General features: G+C 33.1%; 1 protein-coding gene across 2 annotated transcripts; it reads left to right on the top strand.

Annotated features, from left to right (window-relative positions):
* Positions 1 to 26,340, top strand: LOC145215648 (uncharacterized). Of its 2 annotated transcripts, XM_080084381.1 has the most exons (15): positions 1 to 303; positions 1,322 to 1,657; positions 5,901 to 6,098; positions 9,317 to 9,447; positions 11,040 to 11,160; positions 22,170 to 22,348; positions 22,492 to 22,696; positions 23,014 to 23,193; positions 23,263 to 23,370; positions 23,443 to 23,565; positions 23,633 to 23,731; positions 23,931 to 24,035; positions 24,525 to 24,559; positions 24,635 to 24,658; positions 25,286 to 25,349. In XM_080084381.1, the coding sequence occupies exons 1-14, from the start codon at positions 165 to 167 to the stop codon at positions 24,644 to 24,646; spliced, it is 1,971 nt and encodes a 656-aa protein (XP_079940507.1). In that variant the 5' UTR covers positions 1 to 164; the 3' UTR covers positions 24,647 to 24,658; positions 25,286 to 25,349. The 2 variants fall into 2 exon arrangements, with proteins under 2 accessions (XP_079940507.1, XP_079940506.1); XM_080084380.1 differs by lacking the exon at positions 24,635 to 24,658 and having other exon boundaries at positions 25,286 to 26,340.
* The last annotated feature ends 873 nt before the right edge of the window (positions 26,341 to 27,213 follow it).

The following is a 27,213-nucleotide window of genomic DNA, read 5'->3' as shown; positions in this document are numbered from 1 at the left end:
AAATTTGTTCCTAAAAATCTAAAAGTCACCGCAACGTTTGTTTACCGTAAATCCGCACAAACACGCGTGTGGGGACCCATTAGTTTTTGTTTACAAAAACAATCATATGTGTAGATCAAATGATGTGTATAGTAAATTGGTAAATATCGTATAGAATATATAAAATGGAAGTATATCAGAAAGCCACCCTTCTAGTTTTTCTAGACTTAGCCTGTATTCTAAATGTAATAAAAATGGCAAAACTACGGACCATAGTACTGTGCAAAGTGGTTTTATGGGAATTATTGAAGGTTGCTTTAGCAGGTATATATTTAATATTGGCACTGAAATCAGTAAAGTTTGACAGATAAGAGATTTTAACGACAATTTTGTTGGTAGTTTGTTATAAGTGTTTGAGACATTTTACTTGCTAAGTATAGCGTACTCTGCATTGTTAAGTTATTCTGCTTCCACCAAATTCACCTTGGATTAAGTTTAGATCTTACAGTGCTAAGCCAACAGATACTAATATTGGTTTGGAGTAGCAACATTCAAATGTGACTGCAAGCAGCATACCTTGGTTTTTAATATAGTCAAAAAATTTGATCAACAAAATTAGTTATATTTGGCAACAATTATTTTTTTCTTTGCTGACATGACATGAAAAAGCTCTAAATAAAAAATGACCAAAATTTTTAAAGTGAACAAAGCACTTTTATATGTCATCATTAAACCAGTAATTCCCAACCTGAGGTTCACAGACACCCAACGGATCTGTAAGATGGTGTCTTGGGGTTGGTGGAAGCATTTTTTTATATTTTTAGATTCATTAACCAACAATACAATAAATTTAAGTTTCTCAATCACTTTTACAATCCTGCATTGTGCATGTACAAATCATAGGCATAGAGTTTTTTTTTAGATACCGGGGGTGCGACTTTTGATCATCAGCTCCGGTGTCTATACCATATGCAGTATCTGTACCTGTAAAGGACCAAATACCGAAACCTTTTAAGTGCTTTAGAAATTTTATGGCTTTGTTGTGTTTACTGATACAGTACGCATTGAGATTTAAGGACTGTGAAGTTTGAATAAAATCCTCTAAAGGCATAACAACACATAATGACAGAAACATGAAACATAGAAAGACTTAATTGTATTGGGACCAGAGACTTATAAAATTAATAAAAGGGGTCCGTGAATATGAAAAGGTTGGAAATCACTGCACTAAAGTGTTGGGTATCACATTGGAATGCAGTACTTTTTGTAAAATATTGGGTACTGGCTCTGGCCAACCCTAATGTTGTGTGTATGTTTTCTTTAACAGGTGTTTTTTTTTCAGAAAATTTTTCCATAGTCACAATCCCGCAAATATCCGACAACAGTTCCATTGCAAAGAATGCAAATCCAGTGTTTAATGCATCAGTTTCTGCATCCGAATATAAAAAATGCTCATGGATTATTAATGGCACTGTCACAGATTTCTTTGTATCCTCTGTACAAAGTTGCGATTCATTCAACGAGACAAAATATGCATTTACATGTACAAATAGAAGTTCCTCTATTGTATCGACCCTTACATACTTCAATTTTGCTGAAGAAGAGTATAATATCACTTTGAGATGTGACAAAAGTTCTGACCAGTACATTTCCGAAAGGTTTTACCTTTATTCAAAAAGTATGATTTGTTTACATATATTTATATATATATATATATGCACACACACACACACATGTGTCCCCAAATATTAATTTTTAAGTTCCAGTGCTTCCAAAAGAACTTGTCCCAGGAGTTTTATGCATTGTTGGTTGGCACATTATAGAGTAATTTAAAGTATTCTGTTACTTTTAGTTTGGTTCTCTGCATCAGTGGAGTGGTTTCTCTAATGATCCTGTACATGTTTGAATAAACTTTTGTGCCATTGCAGGACCCCCCAAAAAAACGATAGAATGGAAGTGACTGATAGATTTACTATTGTTTCAGTACAATATTTTGTACAGATGAATCCGGATCATCACATACCAGTTAATTACACAATCTGTTTAATTACATCACAATTAAAAATCCCAACTCATTACCCATCTTTGATTAAGAAAATTCATTGCATAAACCAGATAATTGCATTAGTTTTTTATGAAATATGGGATTATCCAGATTGATGATCTTTATGTGAAAGTCTCACAGACCGAGATTTTTAAATGGAAAATGACGTCATAATAGTTTACCAACCCATCTTTGTGAAGCCTTAACTAATTGCCTGTCCTGAAGCAACAGTTTAAAACTATGTTGGTTGGTGCAATGTTAGGTATTCTAAAAAATTTCCAACTTTTTATTGGATTCACCCAGGGGCGTATCCAGAAATTTTTAAAGGGTGGGGTCCAACATTTTTTAGGGAGAATTTCCCTAATGACGTCATTAGATCTGGAAAATTCGCCACACAAATGTCCTAGACATTCAGCATGAGACTGAATAGTAATTTACACGTCAAACTGCCACTAAATTGTCCTGTTGCCTATTTCGTTTTCTGTTTCAAAACGAATCATTAAGTGGCAAATCACTTTTTCCAAAGTTGTAAGCAGCCTCGAAAGTACAACACCGAAACCCGACCTAACTTTTGACTTTGCTGGTTTCTCTACCCGTCTAATTGACAGGAAGAACAGTTAAGTTTAGCGAATTATTTTTAGTTATCTGACTTCACCGCTGCTATCTAGCTTACTCAGCAAATCTGCAGCTGCAAAATAAGCGTGACTGTCAGGTTATCCAAGTCGTTGCTTAAAAAAACAGGGGCCAATTTCTAAAGAACTGAATTTGCTGAATTTGCTGAATTTGCTGAAGCGGTAATCCTACTGTTAAGTTGCACAACACAAATGCACTAAAGTTAGTAACTGCAGGAGGCATAAATTGTGCCTGGCAAGTAACAAATTGCCCTAATAACATAACTCGATTTACATCAATCTAATGTTTGTGACAAACTAGTATGTGTTTGGCGGATCAAAACACTACAACATTAAACGTTTTTAACCATTTCACATTATTCACAGCCAAAACAGTTGGGTATGTTGCATTTAGTGCAGTTAACACTTAGCAAAAAATTACAACCAGCGTCCTAGCCGGAACAGAACTTTGTGATTGCACATAAACCTCTTTATTGAACCCTTGTTACGTCACAATTGTCAATTAGATGACAAACGAATACAAGAGATTGAAGGCTCGCGTCTTTGAGATAACGACTCCCTGTTGTCACGCAGCGGTAAACGGAATGATTAGGGTCTATTTAATTTACGCACAACTTTCCCCAAAACCATACCCTTCGATACGCCACTGGATTCACCCATTTTTTCCCCCCAAACCCTGAAAAAATCGGTTTAGTTTTAGGCCTAAAATGCAAGCCCTAATGTGCTGAAATTTTTAACAATTCTTTGCAGTAGGTTACTTTTTAAGTATTTAAAATTTTGCCTTAATCGGCCAAATGGTTACCTTTACAGCCCATAACATGTGTACACTGTCAGTCAGATCCCAAGGGAAAATAACCAATATATATTTGTGTTTTCGGTATAATGTTCGAATGGGATAAATTTTTACAGTTTGTGTGCCATTTATTAGGTGTCGATAGTTGTGTTAACCTTGTAGCCCTAACATTTACCCCACTAGTCCCCTAAAATGGGTGAATTTATTTAAACAATGTTCGAATGAGATGAAATTTAGACAGCTTGTAAATTATACCATTTATAGGGGTTGATTGTTGTGTTTGACCCTGTTGCCACAACATTTACCCCCCCCCCCCCCTAAAATGGGCGAATTTTTAGACCCCTAAAATAGGCAAATTTTTTAACAAAGTCTAAATTGGATAACATTTGGACAGCTTGTGGAGCGTGATGTTTATAGGTGTTGATTGTTGTGTTCAACCATGTATCCCTGTCATTTGCCCCACTAGCCCTCAACAATGGGTGAGTTTTTTAAACAATGGTTTAATTAAATGGAATTAGGACAGCTTGTGCAATTTGCCAGTAATAGGAGCTGAATGTTGTGTTTTAGCCTATTTTCTCACTATTCACTTCTTCTTTTCAGGTAGAGCATACAATAGAAAAATCTTTAAAAATGTATGAATGGAACGAAATTTGAATAGTTTGTACTCCACATAGCATGTTTATTTATGCACAGTACCAATCATTGTGTTTGACCTTACAACACCCAACTTTCACATAGTTATCTCTTAAAATGCAATATTTCCATCTTTGCATGTGTGGGGACCCATGAGTTTCTGCCTACAGAAACAATTAAGGTTATAAAAGACAGTAGGTCATATGGGACCCAATATAATATAAGTGTAGAGCAGAGGTGTCCAAACTTTTTTTAGTGGGGGCCAATTTTGCCAGATAAAGATGCCCGCTGGCCAATTTTTGCCAGATGAAGACGCCCGCGGGCCAACGTTTTTTTTTAAATTGAACACAAATATACGGGATTTAAGGAAATTGTGGGATTTTGTTGCGTCAGCACGCTGTACACTTTGCTTTTACCTGTAAATAAAGTTCCTGGAAGGCTTTTGCGTGAGGTCGCAAGCCGCCAAAACCCCAAAACGTGTTTGCGAAACAATTTGAAAAACAGCCACGAACCACGTGAAATGTCGCCGGGGGCCGCATTTGGCCCGTGGACCGCACTTTGGACACCCCTGGTGTATTAATATTTTATTTTTATTAATATTGGGTCCCCCTCTTATGAAGGGTATTTTTTTTTTAAAACGTATTTTTTGAAAAACGGCTGTACTGACTAAAGTACTGCATCTCTGAGTAATATGCTTTGTTGTTTGGTGCAATATAAGATATTTCAAAGAATTTTGTATCTTTTTTTTGATTTACTCATTTTGACCTCTTAAACCCCCAAATATTCATTTCTGTGTAACGCTGGTTTGTGAGATGCGTTAGGTCAAGAAAGAGTGCTTTAAGTTTATTCAAATTTGGACAGATGTTAGTTATTAATCCAGATTTGATCCTCCTGAAGTTTGACCCCAAACACCCGTGGTTCACCCCCAGACCCCTAAAACGAAAAAAATTAAAACGGTTGTACTGACTAAAGTACATAATCTGAGAGTTTCATGCTTTGTTGGCTGGTGCAATGTAAGGTATTCTAAAGAATTTTGTAACTTTTTATTGGATTCACCTATTTTACCCCTAAACCCCCAAATAATAAGTTTTAGGCAAAAAATACAAGCCCTATTGTGCTGAAATGTTAAACAATTGTTTGCAGTGGGTTAATCGTTCAGTATTTAAAATTTTGCCTAAATCGGCCAAATAGTTACTTTACAGCCCATAATATGTGTACACTGTCAGTCAGATAGAAGTCTCAACCTTTAAGGGAGTAATTCATTTGTTTACGATTAAGGCGGGTGAATGCAGCGGGAGTGCTCAGCTTGACGTCCGGATGGACGTTTTACGAGACAGTCGTGTCGGTGATTAGAAATCAGCTGTTTTTGCTATGTCGTTTTATTAAGTATCAAGCACATTTTCAGTTGTGAAAAATTGTGTTTAAAAACCGACATTGAACGACAATATCAAGGTCAAAGCAAGATATTAAATTAAAAGTATTTTTTCCATTCTTATTTACTGTTTTTTTTTGTAACTGTATGACAATAATGATGCAAAAAGCTGGGTTATTGCTAAAGTTGGATAAAGAATTTTAAACATAACCAGGGCGTTAAATCCTCACAAACATGCGTGTGGGGACCCATTCGTTTTTGCTTGCAAAAACAATCATATGTGTAGATCAAACAATGTGTATAGTAAATTAGTAAATATCGCATAGAATATATTAAATGCAAGTATATCAGAAAGCCACCTTTCTAGTTTTAAATAAGTTATAGTGAAATATGTAAGGGCAATGTGTGCTAAGCCACCATTCTAGTTACTTAAAAATATGTTTTTAGAGTGCACAACATCTTCTTCTTTGCAAGTTTGTTCTTTAAATGCTTCAACCCAAGGAACATTTAACACTTCTGGATATTTCCATTGTTCTAACAATGGAACTCTTGTTTATTTCAATGGGTCGCAACTTGCCACAAATGCCACAACATGTCAAGCCAATGCAATGTGGAAAGGACAGAAAGACGTTGAGTGTGTGCTTGGTAAGTCGTAGAACATACAATATTTACATTTATTACTTTGCTTGATTGTGTATAGGTATATGGGGTTCATTTTTTTTCTTTGAATGTCTAACAAGGGGGGTTTCTGATGTTTTGATTCAGAAAACATAGTTCAAACTAATTATAGGTCCCCTTCCCTGAAGGGGACACATATTGATTTTACTCGATTTGTTTTTTTCTTTTTTTTCTTCCCAAAGTTTGTACGACTCGTTTTTCTATCAAATGTTTTTTGGCTGAAATTTACACAGATGGTAAATTTGGCTGAAATTTACACAGATTGTAGATATAGTTATGTAGATTTGCATCCCACTTTGTTTTTGTTGATAACCCCAGTATTTACCCTGCTCGCCCCCTAAAATGGGTATTTTTTCCCCGAAGTATATCCCATGTTTGATAGATTTGGCTGAAATTTACACAGATGGTAGATATATTCATATAGATCAGGGGTGGGCAACATACGGCCCGCGACGGGATTTTGAGCGGCCTGAGGACAGTTTCCGGTCTTACATGATAATGTGGCCCGCGGCCACAGTCTGCAGCAATCCCCTATTACTTGCTTACTACGTCAAATTACAGTTGTAAAGCACAGTAACACACCCCCAATAGCAAACAAATTTCTCACCGTTGTTACCATTGCACCATACGTCCATTGTTACTACATAACTTTCAACCTTGTGTGTGTCCTACTTTAATGGTTTTATTTGTTTCCACACGTATAGCCCAGTTCAGGGGTGGGGAACCTGCGGCATAAAGGCCACATGCGGTCTTTTAGGGCACTAAGTGCGGCCTTCGATGACAAAAGACATTTTTAAGATATTGATATAACCGACTGCACCAGGCGCTGAAAAAAAATAGACAGAAACGTATTTTTGACTTTATTGCCGATTATTTTTTGATTAGTTGCAGGGCAGCGGTTTTCAAACAAGACCCATGTGGTCCCATAGTGGTACATAAAGCGATTTCCATAGGACTACCAAAAACACCAGGTTCAGCAATTTCTAGGTTAAATATATCCTGAATTTTGTAGTGAAGATGAAAATGTAGTCACCGTAAGTCCTACAAACTACGAGGAAATAGCAAAACGACCATTCTGTAAGTCAAAAAGTTTGAACATCACTGTCCTTGGCCTGGGAAATAGCCTGTGAGGCCTACACGAGGGTCGATAAATCGTTTGGTAGCCTTTATAAACAAAAAGGTTCCCCACCCCTGGTTTAGGTGGTCAAAAATTCGTTTTATATCATTGAATGAATACGCGATTAATGTATCGATTCAGGAATCCGGCCCGCCAAGTACTTCATTTTCCCATATCAGGCCCGCCGACTGGAGAAGTTGCCCGCCCCTGATATAGATGTGCATCCCACTTTGTTTTTTTTAAACAGTGTCAGAATTGGCTTAAATTTGGATTTCTTGTATAGTATGCCATTTATAGGTGTCGATTGTTGTGTTCAACCCTGTAGTCGTAACATTTACCCCACAAGCTCCTAAAGTGTAAAACTTATTTGTATGTTACTGGGCACCACAAACGAAAGATTTCTTAGGAGCAATAGTGTTACAAGGGCAACCAGTTGTATGTTGCTCGTTGGTGCGTTGCTTGGTGGTTGTTTTTGCGCCATGGCAGTTAGGGGCTTGTTAACAGCCCTATGACGTCAGAAACATTAACGGTTGTTGCTCAAAACACCTCTAGTGGTCGAAATTTTAAACATTGGCGGATTGGGCTGAAATTTTGCAGTACTATTGACTGGGTCATTGTGGTTTTTTATATATTTTTTAGTTTGTGTGTCGAACCCAATTAGTTGCCCTACTAGCCCCCTAAAATGGGTCAGTTTTTTAAAACGTTATATCGGACATACTTCAAACAATACTTAGGGTGAATCTAATTTTATAGTTAGTTGTATTCTACATAGTATTATTATTTAAGCCCAGTGCTGATCACTGTGTTTTACCTTACAACACCCGATTTTCTCATGGTTATCTCTTGAATTGCATTATTTTCAACTTTGCATGTGTGGGGACCCATGAGTTTTTGCCTGCAGAAACGACTAAGTTATAAAAGACGATGGCTAATAAGGGACCCAATACAAAATAAGCATAGGAAATATATTTATGTTTTAAAATAGGTTATAGTGCATATGCAAGGGCAATATGTGCTAAGCCACCCTTCTAGTTCAAATTTACGCATATTTTAGATAGTTATATATCTAATTTTTTTTGGAATTTTGAATGATGCTGATATGACCTAGTGGTACACAAAAAATATTCTACTAACCAAAGTACATCATAGTTGTGGACCCCTTACATATTTTAAACAGATTTACAGTATATTTTCTTATATACTTACATATATATATATATATATAAAATCATAACAAAGTTGCATTAGATGAAGATAAAATATGTAGGTGGATTTGTTTAAATACACATTATGTAATGGAAATTGTATAATGGGTACAGTTATTGCATATGTTTGCAACAGATATATATTTGCAAAAAGATTATAAAATTCCTAGTTTAAGTTTTATGGGTGACCTTCCCTGAAGGGGACACACATTGTTTTTGTCGCTCCTTTCTTTTCTTGGCCAGCGTACAACGCAAGCTCACATAAATCAGGAAAAACGTTATTGCTAAACACTGACAACTGTGTGCGGTTGAAAACGATGTCAAACAGCCATTCAACGGCCATTCGGCGACTACACATTGATAGGCTGCCAAAGAACAATTTGTTATCAATACTTTTGCTGCAAAATATCTTCCTTATTGTCAGTTTGTCCGTAATACCATCTACGTCTAGGTTTTGTAGGAAAAGTTGTAACTGTTTCAAAACTGGCCTTACTTACTATTGTTGTAAATATATGATAATATAATGTAAACAGAATATGGAAAAAAAGCTTTTGAACTTTGGGTTGATGTTTTCTGCTATTTTCCTTCCCAAAATGAATCTAAAAACAACAAAATTGGAAACCTTTATCATATGTGTAGATCAAATTATGTGTATTGTAAATTGGTAAATATCATATAGAATATCTAAAATGAAAATGTGTAGGAAAGTCCCCTTTCTAATTTAATTTGAGGCCCACTCACACATTTTTTTAAGGCTTAACCATATGAAATCTGTATATTTAAAAACTTATCATGCAAAAAAATAATTTAAAGTAAAGTTAACAAAATTGGTTAAGAACACTGTATATATGTTTTAATTTTAGTTGAATTGAATGGGAAAAACAATTATACACTGAAAAGTTCAAATATAGCAACTACTGATTTTTCTTGTTCTGTTTCGGGAAACAATTCTGCTCTGACAAACAGCAATCTTACTTTGCAAGTTAATAATCAGGTAAGCGAGTTTGTATAACATCGGGAAATTTTATATCTATTTAATATTTACTGGAAACTAAAATTAAACAATGTTTTTCTGGTGAAAATAAATGACTTTAAACCTTGCTAATTGATATAGTAAAAAGTATATACATAGCAGTTTGGAGTTGAATTGTTGTAGTTTTAATAATAAGTGCTATAGTTTCAAAAATAAGTGAAGAAAGCATTTGAAATAAGTATATCAAGCTTTACATAATAATATTTTAAAAGGCTACGGGATCTGCTGCAACTTGTAACATTGGAAAAGATGTATTTTGAGGTTAATTACTGGTCACCTTTCCTTATTTTTAAGAAATACAAGCTCTAGTGTGCTGAATTTTAAACCAAATGTTTGTTGTGGGTCACTCATTTAGTAATTTTGGCTCAACTAGGCAAATGGTTACATTTCAGCCCCGAATAAGTGAATAGTTGTTGAATGTTGACTAAACCTTGGCTATAAGAACAATTTGTTATGTATACCTTTGATGCAAAATGGATGCTTAATTTTTAGTGTTTCTAATACTGTTAGGGTGTTCTAGGAAAAGTTTTTTTTTTAATTAGCCTTGAACAGCCATTTTGAGGTCACATCAGTTGGAGATTTCACAGAGTATTGGAAGTTTTTTTTTACTACTTTTCTAAATGTAAGTCCATTTGATGATGTGATAAGAATATGGACATAACCTTTGAATTACTAAAACTAAAAATAAGCTCACCATTTTTATAATGTAACCAATTCCCATAAAGACATGTGTTGGGACGCTTTCGTTTTTGTTCGCAAAAACAATCATGTATATCGGTCAAACAAAAATTGGTAAATAGGATATAGAATATATATATATAAAATTGAAGTATAGAAAAGCTACATTTCTAGTGATGTTTGATCTTTAAAATTACCCACTTTGGTTGCTGACCCCTGCACTAAATATTAAATAAATACTGTCAGTAAAATGTAGAATCTTGAACTACGCTAAAACTTACACTGAAATACAAAGTATACGACCATGTTCCACCAAGTAAACTGCCAACCCAATATCGTTAAAGTCCAAACAAATTAAAAACTGACAAGACCCCAGTATATGGTTGGAAGTGTTGATCTGATGTAGCAGGCATCGTTTTTAGTATAGTGCTTAACCACAATCTGGTTTAAACAGTTTTTATACATTTTTGTAAGACTGACATGCAACAACACTAACAACAGGAGCTGTGTGCTTGTGTGTTTTCTATTGTTAAATCAGGGGTGGGCAACCTTTGTTACTCTAGGGCCAATTATAAATATCAAAATTGAATCGCGGGCTACACATGTTCAATACACAAAGTGGTTTTGCTTTGTTTCTTACCAAATATGCTTAACTACGAGTAAAATTCGTATTTGATTCTAGCCACATTTTGCCAGGTTGCAGAAAAATCAGGTGCATTAATTAGCTCAAAAATATGTAATAATTGGACTCGTTTGCCAGTACATTTGAAATCCAAGCGGGCCGCACAACCTTTAACAAAGGGCTGCAGGTTGCCCACCCCTGGTTTAAATGGTATGTGTGTTTTCTTATGATTTTTTCATTGTTAATTTTGCAGGCCCAGTTGCCCAATTTTCAAATTCAATCTATTGACCATGGAAAGAAAGTGCAGTGCCTTTTGTCTTGGCAAAGTACAGGAACTAAAATACCATCAGCACCTACGACATTGATTGTAAACTGTGAGTTTTTACTGTTTAAGTTGACCTTCCAGAATGACACTTTTTTGTCTGTGTCAAAGTTATATTTGTTATTTCAGTTTGACCAAGTTAGAGTTGCCTTAATGTCTTTAAATTTGTAAACTTAGATAGATAGGCATCAAAAACTGAGAACCGTCACTTTTATTGTGGGTTAGACATTCAGTCCCATAGAGATTTAGATAAGCAAGTTGACCATTTCAGATTTAAAAATGACACCTTATTAACACAAATAAGTGGGGACCCATTTGTTAATGCTTGCAGATAGAGTTTAAAGGCAAAAACTTAAATATGTATTAAATTGGAAGTTATGGAATGTTTCTTAGCTAATATAGTCCTAACTTAAATAGGTGGGTAAAAATGGGGTCAATGCAGTTCGGTGTTTGGTGTTACTCCAATAAATGTGTTTGGAGTATTATTATACAACGTATTTACACTGGAAGTACACTTTATTAACCATTAGCAAAATGTTATGGAGTTATTATGCTTTTTATTCAGCTTTGGCACTTTTGTTGGTTGAAAGCACAAGCTATAATTACTTTTAGTGGGTGTTAAGTTTTGTCTGTGCAGCTTAAACTTTTTGGTTGTTGGCTAGTCATATCTTGTACCGACTGATCAGGTAAACTCCTGGGTAAGGCTATTACCTATCATACATTAGGAAAAAAACACAGGTAAGTGCAATCGGCTTAATCGGGAAAACAGTTTAACTGGGGCGTTCTTAAACACTCAACCATCATTTGTTAGGAAAATCACTCTTGTTAAATAGGACAAATTCTAGCGTGTTTTAAACAAATTGATTGTTAATTTCTATGTTAAACTCGCATATACAAAAGTTTAAAATATTGCGCGAGAAAATATGTTGTTTGCGTTCTGTTTCTCTTTCTCTTGTTGCATCTCCTTTAAGAGAGCAAAGACTAAACAAGTGTATGCAGTGCCCCAAAGTGCAAAACAATTTTCATGCTTTCTGTATGCTGCAATACACTACAAAAAGGGTTTGTGTGCTGTAATAGTCTTTCACATGTTACTTGTGTTTGTGATCTACTTGCATAATATTGTGGCTATTTTGGGGTGTGTTAACAGCCTTATATCATCAAGAACATTAACTGTTGCTGCTTAAAGCCACAAGTTTGTATAGTACTTATAGTCACAAACTTATAGTCACAAGTTTGTATAGTAGCTTGTCAAGACACATTTTTCAGGTCTGTAGTTTGGGTCATTGTATGACGGTTTAGTATTTTGGATATAGAACCCCATCACGTACCTCACTAACCCACACTATCCTGGAGAGTAGGTTAATGAGTTTTTTATGACCCGCAACGAAAAAGGTTGTGCCACACTGATGTATAGCATGAATGCATTTTTTATTATTTAGGCACCTAAACTCTCAATGAAGTCATCATATCATGTCGCCGCATAGTTAAGAATTTCTGACAAGTTAATACAACCTAACAAATGTGAATCATATGAACTATGCAAAACAGTGATCACAGTCCACTAAACATTACTGCACACAGTTTGCCAACCGCTTACGGAAATCTTTGAAAACATTTTGTTGCTGCACAGCCTCAAACATATGTTTATACCATACTGCAAATAGGTTATTGGTAAAGCTTAAATCAAGTTGGTATTACATAGAGATAAATTTTTATGTTTGTATTATGACATTGTAGTTTTCCAACCATTTAGTTCCATAGCTGTTTCCCACACTTTGTCGCCAAGCTGTTTGACTTGCATGATGGAAATGTGTGATGAGTCAGGTCCTATTTTTTTGTGCAAAAAATATTTATGCTGGTGTTGGTATTTGATTGGTTTGGGGCAATTTTCTAACTGACAATCCCTTTGAATGCTTTTAAAAATGAAATGCACATTTTAAAATGCTATGCACACAAGCTTTTATACTTTGATCTACAGACCCACCAAACTCAGTGAAAAATATTATTAAGGCCTCCAGCAAAGTCTTTCAAGAAGGAAATATTTTTTTTATCAATAACCCAAGAAACCTTTCTATGAACTGCTCACAAAATTCAAACCCCAATTCAAGCTGTTATTGGACAATATGCAATGACACTTGCCTTAATTCAACCAGAAAAAAAGATTGTATGCACGAACTAAGTGTTGAAGAGAGAAACATTACAGTGAAATGTACAGCTTACAATGGTGTTGGTTCCCCCAAAAACAGTAAAACTTCAACCATTTATTTAGTCCCCAAGAATAGTAAGCTTGTGTTTCTGTGTTTTGTAACAAAAATTACTCCATGTAAAAAAAGGTTGTTTGGTTCATAGGAAAACCTAATATTACGGGCCCAACCAATTTTGTTGAAGGAGACAATATAACATTGAAATGCAGTATTGAGTTTGATTCTGAACTCAAGACAAGTTTTAAGTGGAAAATTGATAACAGGTTGATACAAAATTCCAGTGTTTTAAACATTGCAAATGTTTCACATAACCACAGTGGAAATTACACTTGTCATAGCAGTGACCGCTTTACAAATGCCACATCAGACTATGTCCTTGATGTGAAATGTAAGTCACACATGCATGTATTGGGATTGTTGCCAATTTTTTTAAAGCTAGTAAATCAGATAATGTACATTTGTAACATAATGTACAACATGTGAAACTGAACTGTAAATTATATACATTAGATGTGAGTTATGTATAAGACTTTGTTTTGTTTCTTCTTTGAACTGGTTTAAATCTTATTGACATTTGCTTCTTGTCCTACCATAAGTTTGCAAGACACTTTTTGGCTTACAAATTATTGCATCGAAATGATTTGTTGGCTTGACATCAGTTTACTCAGTGATATTTTTAATATAAGGAGATAAAACTTTGGAAATCAGTTGTTATTGATTAAAAACCTTCTAAAATTGTGGCAGAATATATAAATCTGTGTTGTGGATTATCACATATTTGGCATTAAAATGTGAACCAAATCAAAATGTTTTTATTGTCAGGGCAAAAATTTTTCAATGGACATAAGGTTCTTTATTCAACCTTTTTTTGCTTTATTTGATAGAAAGGTGCATAAAGGTATTTTTAAATCTTGTTTATAGAGATTAAATGTAAATGAACTTGTTGTTGGCATCTTTGAAAATGGAATTGTTCTTTGAAGTAAATAATTTTCTATTGGGTCTTTTGGTTTTAAGTTTATGGAAATTATTCATGCTAAGTGAGTCTGTTGGTGATTAGTTACAGTGTTTGTACACATAAGTTTAGTTATTAGCAATCTGGCTTATTGCAAACTATGTTTTATTTTCTATTGTAATCCAAAACTGTGTCATATCATCAGTTAGGCAAATAATCCGATTATTTATAAGAATGGATCATTGTTTTTAAACCAGACCATTTGGCCAGCTGTTTTTACATTTAGTTGATATTTAAATGATTTTTTACTGAATATGCACAACAATTGAAAAAAGTCGCACTCATATTACATCACATTTTCATTGTGTTTTTTGACAAAATGTGCTTTAATTGGTTTGTCAAGGAAGGGTTAATATTTAAGTAACATGTAAGGTCCCTGTATGTTAATGCTTTAAGATTTGGCGTTGGCAATCTTTACGCTGATGTGATATGATGCAATAAGTAATTTGTTTCACTCTTTTTAAATTCATGTTTTGGTTTTTTGATTTCATTTGAACAAGCACAATATTTTTGATACTCACTGCAAAAGTGCAATCTATCATTCTATTTAAGTTGAAAGCACAATACCACACCCAAATTTCTATGTTTTATTGTGCTGACTGATTGCTCATTAGCAGTAGAATTCTCTCTATTAATCTTGGGTTACTCAAGAACTGAAAAAGTTTATTTACTATGTGTCTTTAAATCAATGTTGCAATTGCACGTGGTAAACTTTTAGCACCTGTTGATTACTGTTAAATACTTAAAGAAAAAAATTATTTGCAGTTCCAACAGAAATAAGAAATATTTCTGTTGACCGTGATACATCCAAAGGCAAACACTTGGTTCAGTCAAACCAAACAATTTCATTATATTGCTCGACTTTTGCTAACCCTCTTGCTACATGTCAATGGAAAACATATGACGGAAATATTAGTGTTTTGTCACTTAACACAACTGACTCCAACAATTGTAATGTGACAGTCAGAGTCAGTAAATCAGGTTTTGTGTATTGTTTTGCAAACAACAGCATTGGACCTGTTGCTAACAAATCTGTTGAATTTATTTCTGTCCCTGTTAAAAGTAAGTTTTGGATTGTGTTTCAACATGATGCACTTTTTTACTTAAACTTTTTGTGCAGGAATTCCCCTAATAACAATCAACTCTTCAATAGTAAACAGTTCTAATTTGATTTACAAAGAAACAGAAAGTATTATTTTAAATTGCTCTGTGGAAAATTACAAAGATTTGAACACTATTTTTAAGTGGATAAAGAATGGAACTACAGAAGCCACTTCTATGACATTGGATTTAAGCAATTTAATGCCTAACAACAGTGGAAATTACACTTGTAAAACAAATGATACGTTTGGTAGTTTTATGTCAGAAATAAGAATTGAAGTTCAATGTAAGTAGTGTATCTTGTGGCATGTTGCTAGTCTACTTGGTTGTATGAATCCACTTTTGATGTATGTTAAACTTGCAAAATCTGTTGCTCATCAAGTTTACTGGAAAATTGTGACGAAGTGGTGGTATACATTAAAATGTGAACCAAATCAAAATGTTTTTATTGTCAGGGCAAAAATTTTTCAATGGACATAAGGTTCTTTATTTAACCTTTTTTTGCTTTATTTGAAAAAAAAGGTGCATAAAGGTATTTTTAAATCTTGTTTATAGAGATTAAATGTAAATGAACTTGTTGTTGGCATCTTTTAAAATGGAATTGTTGTTTGAACTAAATAATTTTCTATTGGGTCTTTTGTTTTTAAGTTTATGGAAATTATTCATGCTAAGTGAGTCTGTTGGTGATTAGTTACAGTGTTTGTACACATAAGTTTAGTTATTAGCAATCTGGCTTATTGCAAACTATGTTTTATTTTCTATTGAAATCCAAAACTGTGTCATATCATCAGTTAGGCAAATAATCCGGTTATTTATAAGAATAGATCATTGTTTTTGAACCAGACATTTTGGCCAGCTGTTTTTACATTAAGTTGATATTTAAACGATTTTTTACTGAATATGCACTACAATTTGAAAAATGTTGCACTTATGTTACATCACATTTTCATTGCTTTTTGCTTTAATTTGTTTCAATTAGTTTGTCATGGAAGAGTTAGTATTTAAGTTACATGTAAGGTCTCTGCAAGTTAATGCTTTAGGATTTGTGTTTGGCAATCCTTACGCTGATGTGACATGATGATATATTGGATTTGTTTCACGTCCTTCAAAATTCATGTTTTGTTTTTTGATTTGATTCCAACAAGCAAAATATTTTTGACACACACTGCAAAAGTTCAATCTATCATTCTATTTAAGTTAAAAGCACAATGTTCAACCCATATTTCTGTGTTTCATTGTGCTGGCTGATTGCTCATTAGTAGTAGGTTTATCTCCATTAATCTTGGATCACTCATGAACTGATAATTTTATTTACTGTGTGACTTAAATGTTGTACTTGCTGGTGGTAAACTTTTAAGCACCTGTCCATAACTGTTAAATAATTAAAAAAAAATTATTTACAGTTCCAACAGAAATAAGAAGTATTTCTGTCAACCGTGACATATCCAAAAGCAAACACTTGGTTAAATCAAACCAAACAATTTCATTATATTGCTCTACTTTCTCTAACCCTCCTGCTACATGTCAATGGAAAATACATGACAAAAATATTAGTGATTTGTCATTTAACACAACTGACTCCAACAATTGTAATGTGACAGTCAGAGTCAGTAAATCAGGTTTTGTGTATTGTTTTGCAAACAACAACATTGGACCTGTTGCTAACAAATCTGTTGAATTTATTTCTGTCCCTGTTAAAAGTAAGTTTTGGATTGTGTTTCAACATGTTGCACTTCTTTACTTAAACTTTTTGTACAGGAATTGTCCAAATAAAAATCAACTCTTCAATAGTAAACAGTTCTAATTTGATTTACTACAACAAAACACAAAGTATTATTTTAATGTGCTCTGTGGAAAATTACAAAGATTTGAACACTACTTTTGAGTGGATAAAGAATGGAAGTACAAATACCTCTTCTATGACATTGAATTTAAGCAATTTAATGCCAAACAGCAGTGGAAATTACACTTGTAAAACAGATGACATGTTTGGTAGTTTTATGTCAGAAATAAGAATTGAAGTTCAATGTAAGTAGTGTATCTTATGGCATGTTGTTAGTCTACATGTTTGTATGAATCCACTTTTGATGTATTTTCATCTTGCAAAATCTGTTGCTCATGAAGTTTACTGGAAAATTGTGACGAAGTGGTGGCATACATTAAAATGTGAATCAAATCAAAATGTTTTTATTGTCAGGGCAAAATTTTTTCAATCGACATAAGGTTCTTCTTTATTCAACCTTTTTTTGCTTTATTTGATAGAAAGGTGCATAAAGGTATTTTAAAATCTTGTTTATAGAGATTAAATGTAAATGAACTTGTTGTTGGCATCTTTGAAAATGAAATTGTTGTTTGAACTAAATAAGTTTCTAGTGGGTCTTTTGTTTTTAAGTTTATGGAAATTATTCATGCTAAGTGAGTCTGTTGGTGATTAGTTACAGTGTTTGTACAGATAAGTTTAGTTATAAGCAATCTGGCTTATTGCAAACTATGTTTCATTTTCTAATGAAATCCAAAACTGTGTCATATCATCAGTTAGGCAAATAATCTGGTTAATTATAAGAATGGATCATTGTTTTTGAACCAGACATTTTGGCCAGCTGTTTTTACATTTAGTTGATATTTAAACGATTTTTTACTGAATATGCACAACAATTTGAAAAATGTTGCACTTATATTACATCACATTTTCATTGCTTTTTGCATAAATTTGTTTTAATTAGTTTGTCATGGAAGAATTAGTATTTAAGTAACATGTAAGGTCTCTGCAAGTTAATGCTTTAGGATTTGTGTTTGGCAATCCTTACGCTGATGTGATATGATGATATATTGGATTTATTTCAAGTCCTTCTAAATTCATGTTTTGTTTTTTGATTTGATTCCAACAAGCAAAATATTTTTGACACACACTGCAAAAGTTCAATCTATCATTCTGTTTAAGTTAAAAGCACAAAGCCACACCCAAATTTCTATGTTTTATTGTGCTGACTGATTGCTCATTAGTAGTAGAATTGTCTCTATTAATCTTGGGTCACTCGTGAACTGATAATTTTATTTACTGTGTGACTTAAATGTTGCACTTACTGGTGGTAAACCTTTTAGCACCCGTTGATTACTGTTAAATAATTAAAGAAAAAAATATTTACAGTTCCAACAGAAATAAGAAATATTTCAGTCAACCATGACACATCCAAAGGCAAACACTTGGTTAAATCAAACCAAACAATTTCTTTATATTGTTCTACTTCTGCTAACCCTCCTGCTACATGTCAATGGAAAATAAATGATACAAATATTAGTGATGGTTTGTTACTTAACACAACTGGCGCCAACAATTGTAATGTGACAGTCAGAGTCAGTAAATCAGGTTTTGTGTTTTGTTTTGCAAACAACAGCATTGGACCTGTTGCTAACAAATCTGTTGAATTTATTTCTGTCCCTGTTAAAAGTAAGTTTTGGATTGTGTTTCAACATGATGCACTTTTTTACTTAAACTTTTTGTACAGGAAGTGCCCAAATAAAAATCAACTCTTCAATAGTAAACAGTTCTAATTTGATTTACTACAACAAAACACAAAGTATTATTTTAATGTGCTCTGTGGAAAATTACAAAGATTTGAACACTACTTTTGAGTGGATAAAGAATGGAAGTACAAATACCTCTTCTATGGCATTGAATTTAAGCAATTTAATGCCAAACAGCAGTGGAATTTACACTTGTAAAACAAATGATACGTTTGGTAGTTTTATGTCAGAAATAAGAATTGAAGTTCAATGTAAGTAGTGTATCTTGTGGCATGTTGCTAGTCTACGTGGTTGTATGAATCCACTTTTGATGTATGTTAAACTTGCAAAATCTGTTGCTCATCAAGTTTACTGGAAAATTGTGACGAAGTGGTGGCATACATTAAAATGTGAACCAAATCAAAATGTTTTTATTGTCAGGGCAAAAATTTTTCAATGGACATAAGGTTCTTTATTCAACCTTTTTTTCCTTTATTTGATAGAAAGGTGCATGAAGGTATTTTTTAAATCTTGTTTATAGAGATTAAATGTAAATGAACTAGTTGTTGGCATCTTTGAAAATGGAATTGTTGTTTGAACTAAATAATTTTCTATTGGTTCTTTTGTTTTTAAGTTTATGGAAATCATTCATGCTAAGTGAGTCTGTTGGAGATTAGTTACAGTGTTTGTACAGATAAGTTTAGTTATAAGCAATCTGGCTTATTGCAAACTATGTTTTATTTTCTATTAAAATCCAAAACTGTGTCATATCATCAGTTAGGCAAATAATCTGCTTAATTATAAGAATGGATCATTGTTTTTGAATCAGACATTTTGGCCAGCTGTTTTGACATTTAGTTGTTATTTATATAATTTTTTTACTGAATATGCACAACAATTTGAAAAAAAGTTGCACTTATATTACATCACATTTTCATTGCCTTTTTGATAAAATGTGTTTTTATTAGTTATTAGTAGTTACTTAAATACAGTTAGTATTTAAGTAACATGTCAGGTCCCTGTATGTCAATGCTTTAGGATTTGGCATTGGCAATCCTGACGCTGATGTGATATGATGATATATTGGATTTGTTTCAAGTCCTTTTAAATTCATGTTTTGTTTTTCGATGTGATTCAAACAAGCAAAATATTTTTGACATACACTGCAAAAATTCAATCTATCATTCTGTTTAAGTTAAAAGCACAAAGCCAAACCCAAATTTGTATGTTTCATGGTGCGGACTGATTGCTCATTAGTAGTAGGTTTATCTCTATTAATCTTGGATCACTTATGAACTGATAATTTTATTTACTGTGTGACTTAAATGTTGTACTTACTGGTGGTAAACTTTTTAGCACCCGTTGATTACTGTTAAATAATTAGAGAAAAAAATTATTTACAGTTCCTACAGAAATAAGAAATATTTCTGTCGACCGTGATACATCCAAAGACAAACACTTGGTTAAATCAAACCAAACAATTTCATTATATTGTTCTACTTCTTCTAACCCTCCTGCTACATGTCAATGGAAAACATATGACGGAAATATTAGTGTTTTGTCACTTAACACAACTGACTCCAACAATTGTAATGTGACAGTCAGAGTCAGTAAATCAGGTTTTGTGTATTGTTTTGCAAACAACAACATTGGACCTGTTGCTAACAAGTCTGTTGAATTTATTTCTGTCCCTGTTAAAAGTAAGTTTTGGATTGTGTTTAAACTTGTTGCACTTCTTTACTCAAACTTTTTGTACAGGAATTGTCCAAATAAAAGTCAACTCTTCAATAGTAAACAGTTCTAATTTGATTTACAAAGAAACAGAAAGTATTATTTTAAATTGCTCTGTGGAAAATTACAAAGATTTGAGCACTACTTTTAAGTGGATAAAGAATGGAACTACAGAAGCCACTTCTATGACATTGGATTTAAGCAATTTAATGCCTAACAACAGTGGAAATTATTCTTGTAAAACAAATGATACGTTTGGTAGTTTTATGTCAAAAATAAGCATTGAAGTTCAATGTAAGTACTTGATTTCATAGCATGACTCTTGTCTGCATGGTCACATGGTGGTTCTATTGGTGTTTGGCACGTCTGGTTTAAAAATCTGCACAAAATCTTTAATTCACTGCAATAGTGTGAAGTGATTAGTGTTTTGCATGAAAAAATATAAAAAATTAAAACACAATTGAAAACACATTTGACTAGTTGTTAAACTGCTTTGATAATTTGCAATGTACACAAAAAATGTGAATCATAAACAATCAGTCATTCCTATCCAGTGGGTAATTGCAACCTTTTTTACTTTTCTTCACTCTTTAAATTCTACAACTTTCTTTCAATTCCTACAAAATTTGCAGTCTTAAAACCAATCTTAAAGGTGCATTTGAGACACACTTATGACTTTGTTGTGTTCTTACTTTTCACATAGTGATTTGAGTTATCAATTCTAGACTAGTTATCAATTTGTTGCAGTGAGCATGTCAAATTATGCTTCTATTGTGTAACAGAGGAGTGGGTTGCATTTATTCAGTTCCTAGATTCAAGTTATAATGATTTTGCTCAGTATTTTTTTTTACTTTTCAACATGCAGGACCAGGTTGCATAGCATCTCTTAAATAAATTGTACTTTTGTAGAGGCACTTTTAGTGGTTTTTGTAGAGTGTAGTATTTTTTTAAGGTTTGGTTTGAGTGACCGCTAAGTAGTTTTAAGAAATCGCAAGTGTTTCATTTAAATACCAAAAAATAGCCTAATTCAAATTTTGGGAAACCGCTGGAGAAAAAAAAAACCTTAAAAAACACTGTACTAGTGCACACTATAACCATGACTTTCTTGTATACCCAAAACAAGGCAGGTTGTTATTGATTTGCACTGATATTAACTATTTTTTAGTTTCAAATTTCTTAAATTTTTGTTTTTACCGAGGTAAAGGGATAAGTTGGGTAAAAGTGTTTTGGTTCAAATGTTGGTGGTTCGTTAACAAATCTTCTCAGTTTATCACTATGGTGCTGTATTGTCCTAGTATGACAGTTGTTTGTGTACAAATTATATCTGTTCCTTATTTGAAAATTGCTGTTGGAGTCGCAATAAATATGTAATTTTTAACCATAAAATCTATTTTTTTACTTCAATTTCTGAAATACCTGTAAGCATGCCTGAACTGCAAGAGACGATACAGTATCAAATCAGTTATCCAAGTTTTTCCTAAAATTATTACTTTATTTTATGTTTTTTAGATCGGCCAAAGATAAGTATGGACCCTCAATGCTATGTAAATACACCATGCACAATCACAGTATCAGCCAATCCTGAAGTATCATATGCAAGTATTTCTGGACCAGGTTTGGATAAAAAACTTTCAGACAACATAATAAAAGGACAAAATGATGGACCCAATTATATGTTTAACTTCACTGTAAGTAATACTAATACTATTACAGTTCCCATTCATCAACTAAATGTCATTATTAAGTGTATTTTGCTGTGTTTTTTTGTTTTTGTCATGTTTATTAATATCAATGGCAAAATTGGGATTTTATGGTGAATAATTTTTTGCAGCTGAATACAACTGGAACATACACACTTTTTGCAAACAACAGCATTGGACATTTAAACAAGAGTTTTTATGTGGACATTGCTCCACCCCAACAACCTACAGGGAACCAGGCATTGATTATTGGAGCAAGTGTGGCTGGAGGTTTACTGATAGTGGTGGTAATAGTACTTGTCATTGTTTTATACCGAAGGAAAAGGAACCCCAAAGGTAACATGTTTCTTTAATTATACTGTGTCTTTTTTCGAATTCTGTAACATCTGTATTTATTGCTGAATATAACATTTCAATATAACATTTACAATACTTGTTTCTTTTGCACAATTTTAGTGGTTGTTTTAAACAATTTGAGCCTAATTCAAAATAGTGCATTTAGTTGGTTATGCTATCAAAATAGTCATTATTAGTTAGGCCCCTGTAGTAGGGTATGGTGAAACTAATCTAAAAAAATAAGTTTAATTTTTGGGGTAATTGGTTGAAAATGTTTTTTAATCAGAAAAAAAGTGATTTTTTGCATTATGCTACAGATGAAAAGGAAGTTAGAGAAAACCCACTTTATGGAAGTGCTCAAAATACTGGAGGTAATGGGGCTGTTGATACCGAAGCCAACAAAAAGAAAAAGAAGACTAAAGAGATGAAAGTGAATGTTGCTTACCAGCCTGCATCGCCTGATGTTATAGAGGATGCCTATGGTGGGGTCAACACAGGTTGTGTATGCCAGAGTTTGACACATTTGGTTATTCAAGGTGCCTAATTGTACTATTTCTATATTTAAGGTGAAAGGGAGATGAAGGACAACATACTTTATGGATCATCCGGACCATCAGCTCAGCCAATGGAAGATGCTTATGCTGAAGTGAACAAGGGAAAGAAAAACAAAAAGGGTAAGTTTCTGTGAATTTAGTAACCTTCTCAACCATAATCGTTTTATTTGTGACATATTTTTGCACAAAAAGGTAAAAAAGAAATGAAAGTGAATGTGGCATATGTACCAACTCCAGAAAACCCTGATGCCCCAGAGGAAGCATATGCAGCAGTTGATAAGACAAAGAAAAACAAGGGAAAGAAACAAAAACCAGGTACTGCAGGCTTTCTTATGTTGCATTGTATTTATTCATGTTAACTTTTACGTACTTTTACTTACAGAAAAGGAAATGAAGGACAATATTCTGTATGCTACATCCCAAGCTGGTGGAAGTATGGATGATGCTTATGCCCAGGTTGACAAGGGAAAGAAAAAAGCTGGTAAGTTTTGTAGGCATTCATCCATTCAACTTTCTGTTTATGTTTCATGACATTTTAATGTTTGAAAGTTGTTGTTTTTAAGCTTCTATTTCCATTTTTTATTGGAAACACTAGGTACAATAGTACCATAATCAAAAACAAAAAGTAGCAGTGTGCTTTGCAGCGAATATATTTACATATTTGTATTTTTTGTTAATAGGCAACAGTTACGGTGAATCAAGCCAGGGTGCCACCTACTCTGAAGTGAACAAGCCAAAAAAGAAAAACAAACAACCTCCTCCTCCCACTAGTCCTACTCAGGATGGTATGTGTTTGTCTTTCCCACATAGTAAACTTAAAAATGGATCCTTAACCTCCTGTCTTAATGCTGCACTGTTAACATTTCCTTTATTTTGTGTTGTGGGTAGTTGCTTTTTTAATAATAGAATTTGTAACAGCCAATTAATAGAATTTGTAACAGTCTATTAATTGTAACAGCCAATAAACATGTGGTTAGTAACTGTAGTACATTACCAAATATGACACATTTGTACAATTACCATTAATGATGTACTTGTCAAAACTATTAATAATAAGGTATTCATACTTTTACTATATACCTAAAACTAGAACCTCCCGGTTTATTGCTTGGTGAATGATGACTGTAATAAACCGTATGTGTATTAATTAAGGTTCATTAAAAAGTTAATACATTCTTTTTAAGATTTTTAAATTTGATTTAAAAAAAATATTTTACCAAATTTAATTGTTTTTACCTGCGCCTTTGTTGTTATGCTATTGTTAATTTTTTTAGATGATCCCTATGCAGAAGTTGACCTTCACGGACAGGTAAATATTTTTTTTAAATAAACCTTATGTTTTTTGGCTCATAAACAAATATTTAACTGTTCAATTTTGCTACAGGAGAATAACTAGACAGGATTTTGTGTAAGTTAAAAAATGAAGCATGGTTCTTTATGCTTTCAAGCAACCAAATGATTTTGTTTAAATTATTTTTTCTGCATAATTACATGATTTTTTGGCCTTGTTTGTGCATGTTTTTTTTATAAACGCTTGTAAATCCTAAAAACTCTTTGATGTACTTTGAAAAATTAAAAGTTTAACGAATCACAACTACACTATACTTCATGTGCTCTGCAAGGGGTTTGCAACCCTGCCAAGCAGTTGCACACTATTATGTGGGCTGTGAGAAGTAACACCATGCATGGGTCACCAAATAATTATCACACCTAGGTGGTATGTACCACACTACCAACAACTCAATGGTATTATAAAAAGAACGTTATGATGACTAATGAGTTGTAAAAAATTTGTATTCCTTTAACATTTAAATTGTTATTAAAGAAAAGTCTGCAAATCAACTTCTTGCTCAAAAGTTGCTTGTAGCACACAAAAACGTTTGCTTATAATTCATCTGATAAAACTTTTTATTTATAGCATTGATTGACTTTAGTTATTTCAGTTTTTAAAGTTTTATTTCTGTTTTTATTATACTTTTTTTGCTTTCAGTGTTTGCTAAATGATAATCATGTATTAATTTTTGGTAATTTTTAGGATATGGATGCCCTAGGACCAATGAAATTTCAAAGTGTGTTGGAAAAAGTCAAACAACTGAATTATGTTTTAAACCCAAGTGATTTGCATTCTAGTGCCTGACTCACTGTTGTTGTATTCTCATGTAAGTAATCTTCTATAGCCCTGTGTGACGGACTTGTGTTTTAGTGATGCTTTTTATATGTGTATATGCACTGAATAATCTAGGTCCAAACAGTCCTAACGGTTACAAGTGATTTGCTTTTGTTTATGCAATTACTGTTTGGCCACATCAAATAGTTCACTAAAGTGGGGTGGGCTAATATCTTCTCGCAAAATAACACACTAAAAACATATGATTTATTATGTTACCTAATACAAGAATTCATTACATTTTTATGTTCACAACAGTAAAAGGGCTAAAAGTAACAATCATCTTTGCTACCAGATCTAAAAAATATCATTTATGTAATGTTAAAAAGATTATAAAACAGCAAACAGATTTAGCCCATCCCCTCAAAAAAAAGCCTTAGCAAGCCATTTAGCCACAATAGTTGTAATTTTAAAACACTGATTGAGTTTGCACTAGCCGTTTTACATTCATCAAGTGTTTTTTTTTCTGCTGTTTAACTTTTTAAGTGAGATTTTTTTATCGTAGATGAAATTATTGCCACTGTTTTTTGTATTGCACTTGTTAAAACCAACACTACTTACCACATGCACAAAAGAATTTGTTTTGGAAAAAAAAACTTGTCATGGCCAAACACAATTTTCTATCAGAAAATATTCAGATGCAGTCTTACTAAAACATGTGAATTTGTTTGTAGTTTCTGAATAAGTTGACAGAAAACAATATTATATCATATTCTTATTGAACTGTTGTTTTTGTAGTATGACTAACAAGCCAATGTTGTCTGAAATTTTATAACTTTGTTAGTTTTTTTGTATACCACTGCAGAATAAAAACATGTGTTGCTGAATGTTCCTGTGTATGTACTATCTTAAAGTCATTGCTTTTTTATAATTTGCAAATGCTGTAGTCTATTTTAGTGACAATTCCTTCAAGTGCAATTTAGTATGCTTGTTTTCAAGTGCCTTTTGCCTTCATGCATATCTGCTTCATTGTGTTTATCATTTGCTTTGAAGGGTAACAATTTCTTCATGAAAAATTAAAAGTGCAATTTTCTTCATGTCAAATGCTGGCATGCATTTTAAAAACATGCTTTGTTTAATTGCAGTTTAAATTTTATAAATCCAGTGTATTGTTATATTTTATGATGTGATTGGTTTTATCATGGGTTACTTGTGTTTAAGTGTCTGTTCCACTGTGTGTTGTCCTTGAATCATTGTACATTACTTGATTTTGCATCAATAAAACTCAAAAACATTCCAAAACTCTTGCATGACATTGTCTAAAAAAATTAGTTTTTTAACTAAACCAAACAAGGTATTTGTATAACCAATCAGAGACAGGTTTAAACCTAGGCATTTTAAAAATGTTTTTCAGTCTTGAAACCAATTGAACCAACGCATTTATAGGTAAACAAATAGTCATTTAAAATAAGGCAAGTTGGAATGCAGTTATGGATTCCACAACGATGTAGGCGTTACTCAGCAGTCGTTTCATGTGTAAGATAAACTAACATAACATTAATTTTATCCCAAAATCTACCAAACTAGAATAATTCCAACTTATTGTGACCAGTGACACACTATAGGTGCCAGCTAAAGCACAACAGGACAAAATGACGTGTTTTTTATAGTTTCCATGAATCACACACAACGCGACTCGCCCTGTCTTATTAGTGAGGAAGTAGTACACTATGACGTAACATCCTACGTCATTGGTAACTAGACACCAGCCAGGCTTGCATAAAGTTTCGTTGCATGTTTCGCATCATAGACAAAGGTTTTGCATAAACTCCCTGGCCCTTTTTATCCCCCACTAA

The sequence above is a fragment of the Phallusia mammillata genome, chromosome 2 (assembly GCF_965637545.1).
Source record: "Phallusia mammillata chromosome 2, kaPhaMamm4.hap1.1, whole genome shotgun sequence".
NCBI classification, from domain to species: domain Eukaryota; kingdom Metazoa; phylum Chordata; class Ascidiacea; order Phlebobranchia; family Ascidiidae; genus Phallusia; species Phallusia mammillata.
This window is presented reverse-complemented; position numbering and strand designations above follow the sequence as displayed.

Coding starts and splice junctions, on each gene's coding strand:
- LOC145215648 (XM_080084380.1), top strand. CDS start 165: ATGGAAGTATATCAGAAAGCCACCCTTCTAGTTTTTCTAGACTTAGCC. Junction 23,566..23,632: donor GGGAAAGAAACAAAAACCAG/GTACTGCAGGCT, acceptor TTTTACTTACAG/AAAAGGAAATGAAGGACAAT. Junction 24,036..24,524: donor CACTAGTCCTACTCAGGATG/GTATGTGTTTGT, acceptor TAATTTTTTTAG/ATGATCCCTATGCAGAAGTT.